Source organism: Hoplias malabaricus, chromosome 17 (genome assembly GCF_029633855.1).
Source record: "Hoplias malabaricus isolate fHopMal1 chromosome 17, fHopMal1.hap1, whole genome shotgun sequence".
Classification (NCBI taxonomy): Eukaryota; Metazoa; Chordata; class Actinopteri; order Characiformes; family Erythrinidae; genus Hoplias; species Hoplias malabaricus.
The window spans coordinates 24,767,435-24,780,585 of record NC_089816.1 but is presented as its reverse complement, the minus strand read 5'-3'; the positions used below and the strand labels follow the sequence as shown (position 1 = coordinate 24,780,585).

The following is a 13,151-nucleotide window of genomic DNA, read 5'->3' as shown; positions in this document are numbered from 1 at the left end:
ATGATAACAGAATATACTTGAATATAAACTAATATATTATACACAGTAATTTATGTAAGACTAGTGTTGGACTAGTGAAGTATTAGGTCCATTCTATATTGTTATACCTGTTTGTGGTTATAATATTCTGTCTAAGCATAACTAAAACCTTAATTAACTAAAACTAGGCCCTAAATCTCTAGGTGTTTAGAAAAATAAATCATCCAAAATAAAATGACAATAAGTTTATCAGCATTTCCTGAAGTCCAGACTTCAACAACCAAGGAAATCCCTTCACATAGTTATATAACACCACACAAAATATAAGGCTTTTAATATGCTCTTTTATCTGTGTAAAAGGGAATTTGGAGTGTGTCCACATATAAGAATTCGTCTGATCACAATCGGTGCAGAAGCTGTGTGATGTGAATTTAATGCATGCATTTGATGTATTATTGTGTTTTCAAAATCAAGTCTGTTGCAATCCATGGACTTTGTAGCTTAGCAGTGTGTGAAATCCTTTTTTTTTTTCAGTGTCAGGATACTCATCTGTTATAATTCAGCTTGTGCTGCATATCAAAGTCCTATACGTACAGTATGACCAGTGTTATGTTTTCCAGCTTTATTGGCAGTAGCAGATATGCACCAAAGTTTTGAATATAAACAAAATTCAGGACACAATTGTGGCTGAAAAATAACAAAAAAAAAAAAAAAAAAAACAGAAAAAAGATAACAATGAACATATTCTGTTTCCCCTTAAAACTGTAGCAGTTATTCCTGGCTTCTAAGCTTCTTTGATATTTTGGGGTAATACTACTCAAGTCTGTTTGGATCTATGCAGTTACTATTTTAGAGGGTATCTTTTGTGTCTCATGGCAGCTTTGGCTTTTCAAGAGGCCCCTTTGGTCTCTATGCATTTTTGCTTGAACACGTGGGCGCCTCTGAGCTGCATGATTTCATGAATATGCATTTCAGGGCATGATGCTATTTAGGTACAAAATAGGGGAGGAATATATGCAAATTAACAAGCTGAAGCCATTCTCTAATATGAACTGAAAACAGAAGTGGACTATGAAGAGTCTGGTTAGTGCTGTACCTTTTGGTCCTGTCAGTAGAGCTTCTGTTGCTGGACCTCCATCCCCGCACTGGGTCTCGTCAAAGGGCAAGCAGTGGTCACCTGTTCCTGCCACGATCTCCACATTCTGCTGAGGCTCAGAGCTGGCTGACAGAACCCGGGGCCTGTAGATCCTCCTTGAGTTGGTGTCTGATATGTACAACTGTCCGGTCACAGGATCGGTCGTCAGGTAGTACCGGTGTGCTGGGTTATTACTGCAGGAGTGAAGGAGGGAGAACTGTGAGATCTGAGACCTGGACCTGATTTTCTGAATTTCCCTCAACCGCAGTCAGGCTAGGGCAGGCTATGGCCGAGAATCTACTGATGGCAGTTGGCTTCAAAGGGAATTTTATTGAAGCTCAGGTACAAAGAGAAATTGTCAAATTCAGACAATTTTTCTGAGCTGCAGTTAAAAAAAACACTAAATAAAGTTGGGCTAAAGGCGGGATCCTTATAAAATTTTGTTGACGACTGTTGGTGTGTAAGTTAATGAACAAAATTTGCATAATGTGGTGTCCCCAGTGTTGAATACCAATAGAACTAGGCAAGATTTTGTTGGACCACAGTTGTGTGTGGAGGGCCTATATTTGGGTTTAGTTAAAAAGTGTAGGTTTGATTACAGCTGTAATGTGTGCTCGGGCTGAAACTCTGAAATGAGACGTTTGACAGGATGACTGGAAATGGCAGACGGAATAACAACAGTGATTAATGTTGTTAGAGAAGTTGACGGATTCACCGTCTGTTTTTCTTTTTCCTAATGTTTTAGAAAACACAGAGAGTGGCTGACAGACAAGGCGGAGGGAAGTGTGTGAACAGGGAAATAAATCAGATGTGACTGGAACACATTGGAGGAGGCAGTGATGACGCCTTGAAGACTGCCACATCGTTTCAATCGTTCTGAATCCCATGTGAAGGCTCTCAGAAATGGAGCTGTGATATGCAGATCTTAATGACTGTCAACAGCTGATGGCATTTCATCAGGCTGTGCTTATTTGCATTCATTAAAGCCATCAGTGTGCTCCTCTCACAGCGAGTTAGTGCAGGCCTTCTACGCATGCCATTATCATCTAATGACCACAAGCAGAAAAGAGAGATTTAGAATGCAGGACCATGTGTCCATCCTCGACCTTCTCCTCAGGAAACAGATAAAGACTCTTTTGGACTTTTATTAAGAAATGTTTATAAGGGCATGTTCACATTTTGCAGATTAAACCATAACCTGGAGCACTTTTCTTTTAGAGCTGAACAGTGGGTGTCCATATATGAGAGATCCGCAATCAGAGGCACTTTCTTTTACAGGTCCCCTATGGTAAGTATGAGTTACACATGCTGAGGTACTAGATATAATTTTGACTAAATTACACTGAAATGCTCAGTAGGAACTAATTATTAAAGGGGACTCACTTTCAATGCATGTGGTCTTAGATTTGAGTGGTTTCCAACACACAAACTTTGGAAATAATGTGCAGAATTTGGGCCCTGCTACTAGTTGCTCACAATTGAGTCACCAGCTATTCTGAAAATGGTTATTTATACAGGATAACAATGGTGCTGTGGTGTTGGATTCTTGTTGTATTTTGACCAAAGCATGTCTCTTACATAAACACCACTTAACTTTAACTGAGAAAGTCTGGCTAAAGTCCTGTGTAATTATCACTTACCTATGTCTGAAATCTTTATTTCTTCACACAGCAAAAGGGAGAATATCGACATCCACAACAAGAAAAAAGAAAGAAACATTAGTGCACATAGGAACAGCTCTATCATTTATAATATTCATTGATCAATTTGACAGTAAACCCATCCAATCTTCAATGCAGCCACTCGATCATCAGATCAAATGATGCTCACTCTCACTATCACCACACCTCTAAATGTATTACAGTCAAGGAGTTAAGTGAAACAGGATCACCACCACAAATTTAAAAAGAATCCATTGATCAGACTGGTACCAAGCCAACATCATTAAAACATTACTAAAATATCATTCGCAGGAATTTTAAATTGTGTGCAAATTATAACTGGCAATAATAAAATGTGTACTATACACAGATTATATGTGGATATTAATGTGCAGTCCTGGCAACCCAGCCTTAAAACTTACCCTAAACCTAACCCCAAACCTAGCCCTAAACCTTACAAAATTTTATAATCCAAACACTAAGCTCCAACAGATTAGAAATGTTACTGTTCGGAGTCCATCGATCCACTCAACTGTTCATCAATCCATTAATCCAACCAGCCAACAGTGCACCCATATACACATTAATGGCATACTCACAGAAAAATGACTTAAATGGCATTTCCATCATTCATTTACCTAACTACATTCAACCACTCGTCAATCCATCTATCCACCCATACAGTGATCAATCCACTCATCTATCCTTAATCCATTAATAAATCCATCCATCCATCCATCCATCTTCTAAACAACAACCTGAGTTCCATGACGCTGCTAACGTTGCCTGATGGATAAATGCGTCGGATATAGTTGAAGTCTCCCACATACAGGCTACCATCTCTGCCCCAGGCCAAGGCCACTGGGGCCAGCAGCTTGTTGCCCTCAGCCTGGGCATTACAGCTGGGACAGGAGATACTCCTCCGCCGTCCATTCCCCATGATGGTGCTGATGACCGGAGGAAGCTGTGACAGGAACACATTTTCCCCGTTGCCTTTATACAGGATCCCTGAGACACAAGGAACATCACAAATATAGTTTACAGTAAGAAACTACCATAAAACAAAATAACATATTGGGATATAAAGACTTTCTTCAGCAGAATGAGAAATGTGCACTTCTTTGGGAACATTTGAGAATGGAATTATTGTTGACAAGTTGATTTTACATTTTATTTAAAAACAAGGAAAGCAGAATGCCCAGCACACAATTTGGCAGAGACAAATATTTTGGATCTACAACAAAGCCCCCGACACAAATGGTTGCATGCACCCTTGGCAACAGCTCCTTCAGACATTCTGATGTTTTAAAGGATGTTGAGTATTCTCAGTAATGATAACAGGAATCAGACATTTTTTTCCCTTTTTTGGGTCATGGGTAACTCTGAATAATTGTAACATGTGAGATTCATCAGCAATCATCTGCTGTCTTCAAAACTATGGAGCGCAAGTGACAAATCGTCGTTTGAATTGTGTAGAGTCAGACTCTTAAAGTTGCATCATTGGAAACAGGGTTAGATTGCAGGCAGCACTCTCTCTCTCTCTCTCTCTCTCCAGTTTTTATATGCTACTGTATTTTAGTTGCTGATGATGGTGATGGTGGTGTCTGTCGGGGGCGAGAGCAGTGATGCTTGACCCCACTATCATTAAAATATGTTATGCTGTAAATAGGGATGGAGATTTTTAGTGCTGTTTATCAACATTTTCTTCCATTCAATAGGATCTGGTCAACAGGGGAAAACAAAATGAAGAAGATGTGCCACATTGTGTTTTTCCCAAGGCCTTAGGCCTAAAAAAAATAAAACACACACCTGATGATCATCCACATCAGTGAAGCACTTGTGTCACACTCAGATAGCACAGATCTAATACAAACACATGTCTTAACACCATTATTTCCTGGAGATTCTGCACGTACTGCACAAAGCTTGTTTTGCTGAAACATTTTTCTGAAGAGGATGAAGAATGGAGGTCCCTATCTAAAAAAAAAAAAAAAAGTGTTTGATCATCTCCATTCACTTTAGCACCACTTTCAGTCCGAGAGTGTCTGAAGAGCTCGGGTCATTACAGATAAATATTTCAGACCTGTGAAATTTTAACTTGTTTCTTTTTGGGGTTGGCTTCAAAGAGGTACTTCAAAGGGAAGTAGCATGCCCAGGGCCATCAATTATTCACAGCCAGCAACATGTTAGAGATCCTCCATTCGCTCCACTCTAATAATCAGATCAAGGACTCCACACTGAGCCACTTTCTGATTGGCCTGTCAGCAGCCGTCCCGCTCAGTAACCAGCCCACTGACTGGTCAAAGTCTAGCGCTCCTGGTCTTTAACTGGGCTAAGTGACGGTAGCACCAGGCTTTGAGACTGTGCAGCTGGAAATGTTTGGTCATAACTCATGTGTTCCAGCTGAGTCTCATTACGCAGTCTGTCATCTCCTGTTTCTCACGCTTGACTTGCAGAATCGAGCGCATTCCCTTTGGCTCTGATTTCGCTTAGTGTTCAAACAAGGCAAGAGTCTGAAGTCAGTGCCAGGCCATGTAGAAAAGAGCCAAATGTTGCAGTTTACTGCCAATATACTTGTAAAGTGCCATTCCGTTTGCAGCTCTTTATGCTCATTGTTCACAGTAATAGTAACAACAAAGACTAACGTCATGACAAATCATACACAAAATACTTTAGGTTTACAAAAATCCACGAGTAGACATAAATGTGGGTCTGAAAGGACGTGTAGCTGTGAAGACAAAACAGACAAAATTGTAAATCAAATGCTGGTGATCTAGCAACAAGACTGGACACCCAAGAGCCCAGACCTCAGCATCATTGAATGCAAAACTATGGAGGTCTGATGAATGGATACACAATAAGCAACATGTTACAATACCATTTATACATACTGTTGTACACTGGTTGATATTGTTGTTTTTAGCTTATAACAAGCTTAAATTTGCTTTTGTTTAATTATTCATGCTGTTTATTTACCTAAAGTTACTGACCACACACATACATGTAAAAAGTAATGCAATTTATCATGATGACAATGAAATATCAACATACTGCCCACTTTTTCATAAAACTATGTGCTGCCGTGCCGTAGTAGAACTGCCAGAAATACATAACATTTAATAGTTCATCAGCAATGCCAACAATAGTGCAATGCAGACAGCTATAACACAAGTATCAGCAGCATGATTGCAGCAGCAGCATTAACTGAATGAGCTGCATTGCAATCCTCTCCTCTCCGATTAACAGCCTCGGCTGATTAATTGATTGCGGAGGGAAGTGGGATGAAGACGTGGTCAGAGGGGAGCTCACGGACGTCCGGCCAATAGCAGCCTCTTTTCTCATTCTCAGTCCAACAAATCTGTTCTTAACTAAGATGAATTGGTCTGGGCGGCTGCTTTTAGGTCTGACTGTGCAGTCTGCTGACCTTCACGCAAAGACAATCCAATGGCACTGCTGCCTTCCTTCACTTCTTCAACTTCTTCACATTCACACAGTGTGCCGCTGCCTTTGAAGTGTGGAGTAGTTGATTTACTACAGTGATAACATTTAAACGGGGTAGAAATTCTGCATTCTCTGTCCAGTGGGTATAGACTGCATTAAATAACACTTGTAACTCACAAATTCAACTACTGCCTCGATTATAGACACAGATGTACTACTGTGTACACACAAACTCCCTGGAAAAGCATGGAATGAAAGGAAACACTCTGGCAACCATGGCCAATGCCAAATGTGGGCTAGAGGGGTGTAAATTCTACTAGTATTATGTTCTGAAGTAGTGGAAACGTCTTCTCTGGAGCACCATCCAACACCTGGAGTGGCATTTGTGATCCAGAACTAATCATGCAAGATCAGTACCTGACATCAGGAATGTTCAAATGGCTGAATGCCATCAACTTCTCTAAGAAATGTTACAGCCTTCTCAGAAAGAGTGACAAGAAAACGGAGCACATGGCAGAAACCCGTGCAGACACAGGGAGAACACACAAAACTCCTCACAGACAGTGACTCAAGGTGACGTTCGACCCCGTGCCACCCGGAAACCTGTTATCCCTGCTTAAAACAGAGACTCTGTTGTTTTGCTTTACATACATTTTGCATTACATAATGTTTGGAATTATAAGATGGAATATATATTACATAATAAATACTTACATAATTAGCTACATTTGCATTTATTTACATATGTACTTAAGACATTTTCCTGTTTGCTTTGATGTCCCATCAAAAGAGAGCTTATATTCACAAAAGTGTCTTAAGTATCTTCTGCTCTACTTATAAACACAATGGTTTAGAACGAAAATGAAATAGCTGCACTTTCAACAGCCTGTCTGTGCCTGGTCTTATTGAGCTATGACTGAGAAATAATTAAACCAAATGTAAAAAGAGAGTTTCCAGGCTTATTATGACATGGAGGATGTAGGAGGGTTACGTCTTAATTCCTCTGCAGTGGTTATGCATTAAAATATCACATGTCGTTGGTACAGTGAAAAATGTAACTTTATTAACACTTTTCAGAGAGTATATCTATAGACAGCTGAAGGAAGAATAATAACAGGAGATGAATATGTATAACTTAGTATCAGAGCAAATTATTTGGACACTCCTTCTAATGAAACTATCTTGATATTCCAGTCGCATTCATTATTAACAGGCGCATACGTTCAAGCTCACAGTGTCTATATACAAACACTGGTAACAGAATGAGACATATTGAAGGGCTCAGTGACTTTCAATAAGGCTCTGTCATAGGATGCCATTTTTCCAACAAGTCAGGTCAACTTTAAGTGCTGTTACTGTGAAGTGGACACATCCAAGAGCTCTGCAGTGAAGTGCTGGCCCACACAACCTCACAGAACCGAACAGTGCTGCAAACACAGAGCATATAAAATTGTTTCTGTTACCATGCTCACTTTCAAGTCCCAAACTGGCTCTGAAAGAACTCTTCATTGAGAGATTCATGGATTGGGTTTCCATGGCAGCAACAAGTCTGGGTTTGATGGATGTAGGAGAATGCAACCTGCCTGAATGCATAGTGACAACTGCAATGTTTGGCTGAGAAGAAATAAAGAGCCGAGGGTAATTCTCATGGCTTGGGCTCCTCACTTACTGAAAGGAAATATTAAGGTTACAACACACAACAATTTTCTAGTCCACTGTGTGCTTCTAACCATGCACCAGTGATAATTATACTGCCTCTATGCACAATGCAATCTACATAAAGATATGCTTTGGTGAGTTTGGTGCGGAAGATGTTGATTGTCCTGCACACAGATCTCACGTGGCACACTGGGGATGAACTGAAATGGTAACTGCAAGATAGACCTTAGTCCCATATTAGTATTTAATCACGTTAATGCTCTTCTGGCTAAACGGAAGCCAATCCACCAAATGTTCAATTACAAACTGGATATTAATGATTGGATGGTTGGATGTCCACTTGCCTTTGGCAATGTATTGCACCTTATTTTATTGCTTTTACTGTATGAGTCCTTTTTACTTCCTCTACAACCATTCAGTGAAATTAATTTTGACCTTAGATTCACTTACACTGCACAGAAAAAAAATAAAACGGCAAAATGTTCTAAAAAGCTGCAGAAATATGGAACATTAAAGAGAATAAAATCATATTTCTAGCCTGGAAACTGTGTGTGTGTGTAGTATTTTCCTCTCTGTGCTGCTGTAATTCAATGCTTATGATCATTGATTATTCAATTCATAGCCTTCCTGATCAAACAGAAATGGAATAAATAAACACATAAATAAAATGTCAAGGAAACAACTTGAATATGCAATGGGCCAGGTGTATTATATTTTTTTTTTTGACATTTCTAGAAATATATCTCATAGAGGAGCTGGTATAAATCGAAGCAGAATGGATTTGGTTCCCTACATAATAAGCAAACATGGGGGATTTTATGGGCTGAAGCAGGTCAGATCAATAACCCTGCTTTAGCCCCTTCACTGCAAATCAGCCTCCTTTCACCTGGACCCCTCCGTCCTCTCACTGCAGGCTAAAAGGAGTTTATATCACACACAGGTCCTAATAGCTGGTGAAAGGAAAGCCCAAATGTGACCCCGAATTGATGAACGTACAGTCAGACACCGTCTTATGTAACATGCTGCATGTAGACATTATTCAGCTATGTAATACAACTTAAGTTAATATTTTTGCTTGGGTTTGTGTATTGTGACCGCAGGCTCATATGCAAATGATTCAGAGCATCCCTCCTCTTTGAGAAACACTTTATTTCTCAACAGGAACTTTCCAAATTACTCAGCAGTGACAATAAGGTGTTCAGAAATGTGTTAAAAATGTGTTAAAAAAACAAACAAACAAACAAAAAAACAGGACAGGCATCTCTCTCTCTCTCTCTCTCTCTCCCTCTCCCACACATATGTTTCCGAAGCTGCTGAGGGGTGATCCGACTGAAAGCCGCCCAGAGCTCGCTGTGATGAGTGTGGATTTACATTATCAGGAGCTGAGACAAATAGGATTGTCAAAAAGAAAAGCAGTTTTTGGCAGATTTATTAGGCATATGACAGGTGACGGCTTCACCGAGAGAACAGAGCGGCTAATACAGAGAAACACAGACACTGAAGGCAACTGAGGGCACCATGCCCATGTACCTTAAAGCTTTCATCTAATTTATATAACTCTGATTAACTGAGGAGACAGATTTGTGTCTTAAAGCTGTCTAAAGGGCCATTCTTCTTAAAATAGATTATCATTATGGATGATCTCTCAGTCACTTGTCTCTGGACTATTCTCAGTCATATACTGACATGCATTCAAAGAGCCTGTTATATTATGCAATGTATGCACAACAGTAGGTGTATATGGCATAAGATCAAGGCAAAAAAATATTTTGAGAGCCAAATCAGAATTCATAAATGCTGCCAGTGATGTCATATATTTAAAAATAATTCAATATATAAACATCCATATTGTATTTCACATTCATAAATGATAGATATGATAGATTTTCACTTACCACTAGACAGTTACACAATTCTACCAGAAGATGTAAGATATATATATGTATATATATGTGTGTGTCTGTGTGTGTGTGTGTGTGTGTGTGTGTGTTTTTTTTTTACTTGATTTGTGGCTCTCAGAGGCCAGAGGCAGGTTGGTCAATTATTGGCTGCTGCACAAACGACTGATCAAAGTAAAATGCATAATAAAATAAAATGCACAGAATAAAATCTACACCTCCCACTGCATCATCGTTCAGTGTCTGTTTAGACATTGATAAAATGTGTTATAACAACAAAATTGTTGTCATTTTGGTCATTTTACCACAAGCTGCACTGATGTAATATGATTAATTTGTGGAGTAAACGGAAACAAAAAAAACAATGATTTGCTTAGAAAAAAAAGCACCTAGCTCTCTCTCAATGTGTATAAGAGAGTGAGAGAGGGAGAGAGTGAGAGAGGGAGAGCGAGATGCAGGGGTATCTCTAGGGCTGCACAGAGCTGTCTGACAGCCATCTCATTGGTCTTTCAGAATCTGAAGTTTTGGGGATTCTCCAAACATTCCAGATCTGCCCACTTTTTGGGTTTCTTTTTTGACAGATTTAGTTCACAAAAACAATACACATGCTTCAATGTTTAATCAGCAGTCACTGAATATCTGACGAGAGTATTCTTGGGAAGAGAGGAATTGCACATACACTGTCAACAATCAGCATCAGTGTGTAAGGTGTAATTAATGCTGGGTGTAAAACCTATGAATGTAGAAGTATCATGCTCTCATTTAAAAATAAATAAATAAATAATATATATATAAACCCTGTCTAAATAGAACATGGACATGAAAAGAGTACAATTATTGAGTTTGTCTTCATGAAGAGGATGGATGTGAGTGAGGAACAGAAATTTATAAAAGAGAATTAAAAAAATAATAAATAAAAAAGAATAAAAAAAACATAAAACCAAAATTCTAAAAAAGAAACCCACAGCTTACAGCAGTTAAGCTTTGCCTATTCACCATGATATTACAAGGACTGCTTTTGGCCTGGAATGATTTTTGAATGACACAGTACAGTAGAGGGCAGCCAATTAGAACAGACCTGATTTGCTTACAAGGCCTTCAGTGCACAATAACCTTACAATAACTAACAACGTTCTGCTGGACGCTTTGTGTAGTTTTGCCCGTTTGATTAGAAAATATAAAAAGCTGTTGCAAAATGTACATAGTTTTTGTTTAAAAAAAAAAGCAGAATTGTAAAAAAAAGTTTTAAATAATATTTTATTATATATATTTTAGAAAAAAAAAACATAATGCATAAAAAAGGCGCAAGGAATAGTGCAATGTCATGTAATAAGCTTCTGTGTGTGTGTGTGTGTGTGTGTGTGTGTGTGTGTGTGTGAGAGAGAGAGAGAGAGAGAGAGAGAGAGAGAGAGAGAGATTGCAAATAGTCGAATAACGCTTATCGTTTAGATGAATCCACCATTGCTCTACAGGTGTAAAATATGAGCAGGTCTTATTGGCTGGGATCTGCACTCGGAGAGGATAAAGCGGCTAAAGCTGTGAAAGGCTCTAAGCGAGGGAGCATGACCATCTTTTCTGAGGCAGGTCACAGATTAAAGAGTGAGGAGATCTCAGGGCCAGTTGGCACCAGGCCAAAATGCTAAAAGAGGCTTAAAATGTGTGTAAAGCAGTGAACAGAGGAAGGTAAAGCCAGGCAGCATCTCACAAACACACACTCACACACACACACACACACACACACACACACACACACACACAAACGCCAGAGACAATAGCACCTTCACCAGCAGCAATCTAATACTGTCCTGCTAGTCTATTTTTCTGGTCATCCTCCCTCTCGCTCTCTCTTTCCCTCTCTTTAAATCTCATATCTGTAAATAATAGCTTTTAGAACATGACTGCAACCTCCAACTTGTCACATTATCATCAGTAAAAATAAGAGAATTTTAAAAATCCTCTCAACTGTTTTGAACTCAAATTGAAAAATGTTTTCCACATCTCTTATAATATTTTGCAGAATCTAAATTTCCAACATGTACCACATTTACAAATATTTTATTATGAACAAACATTTTATGTATCTGATGAAAACAGTGCTGTGTGTAATCTTGTTGCACAAAAAAGTATGTGTGTGTGTGTGTGTGTGTGTGTGATGGACTGATGCCCTGTCAAGTGTGTGTTCTTCCCTGTGTTCCAGATTGGCTCCAGATCCACCACAACCCTGAACTGGATAAGCCGTTACAGACAATGAATGAAGGAATGAGTCATTGAAGTTTGAGCTGGCAGAATATGGGCACTGAAGAATGTAAGTGCTGCAGTGGGCCTGTGGTGATGTTTGGAGCTCAAACCCAATGACCCGGTATCATAGGCGGTGATGACTTCAGCAGTGAAGGGGGAGGGAAGTGTCACAAGTGCTGTGGGCACAGAAGAAGGTTGGAGAAAACATGTTGCGAGTGGAAGCATCACCACTGATACCAAAATAAATAACGAGACCTTGCAGCCCTTCGGCACCAAGGAGCTCCAGCATACCTGGGTGTAAAATGAAGAACAGGCCAGAGTGCGCCACATGAAAGCTGAGAGGCATAGACGACAGCACTGCAGATAGAACAATATCTTCTCCGACTCACCCCAGGATCTTTATCAGACTTGCTTTGGTGGTCACTGGGATGGCAGACATTTAAAGATTTTTCTTTTTTTTTTTTTGTTTGTTTGTTTTTTTCACAGCATCTACCATGGGCTCTGTGTGGATTGGGAAGCTCTGGGGGCATCACCCTGTAGAGTAGTTCCCAGCATGTGCCTTCTCTTGAGTAAAAAGGCTTTGTTTTGGTATTTGTTGATGTCATAGTACTTCTTTTATAGCTCTGTTTGTGTCACTGTGCTGCAGTAAGAGGATGATGGTTTTGTTGAAATATGGCGATTCATCATCTTCATATGTCTCTTTCCCTTTTGTTACCCCACTGAGATTTTTGTAGTGTGTAAGTGCAGTTTGAGGTGGGGGGGGGGGCTGTAATGGCTGTTCAGGAATTGCGGGCTGTAAATAGTAAGCATCCTGCTTAAAAGTGCTCACCTTCATTGACACTGTAAAATAAAACGAGAGTAAGCCTAGATTAAAAGTTTAGTAGGTCTCCAATCATCAAAGGGCCAGGTTTTCTTCCAGTGGCTTAGTGGCAGTCTCAATGAAAGTATCTCTGTCAGCGTTCTCTTCAGAACTCTACAAAGTGTTGTCTGGAGCCCTAAGGTTATGACTGGTCCATAAGTAACACCACTAGATGGTACTGTGTACAGCAGTGGAGAGCAGCGGACACAGCAAGAGGCAGGAGGCAATCATTTTACAAACTTCAATTCCACAAAAGTTGGGAAACTATATTAAAATACAAT

The 13,151-nt window shown here is 39.6% G+C and overlaps 1 protein-coding gene across 1 annotated transcript in view; it reads right to left on the bottom strand.

Moving 5' to 3' along the window:
* The window catches only part of si:dkey-237h12.3 (teneurin-3), a 164,148-nt gene that overhangs the window by 10,103 nt on the left and 140,894 nt on the right, over window positions 1-13,151 (bottom strand). Inside the window, exons 21-23 of the mRNA XM_066648563.1 lie at window positions 3,534-3,783; window positions 2,755-2,775; window positions 1,076-1,308 (exon numbers count right to left, since the gene is read on the bottom strand). Coding sequence (XP_066504660.1) covers window positions 1,076-1,308; window positions 2,755-2,775; window positions 3,534-3,783 — 504 coding nt within the window. The remainder of the gene's footprint in view (window positions 1-1,075; window positions 1,309-2,754; window positions 2,776-3,533; window positions 3,784-13,151) is intronic.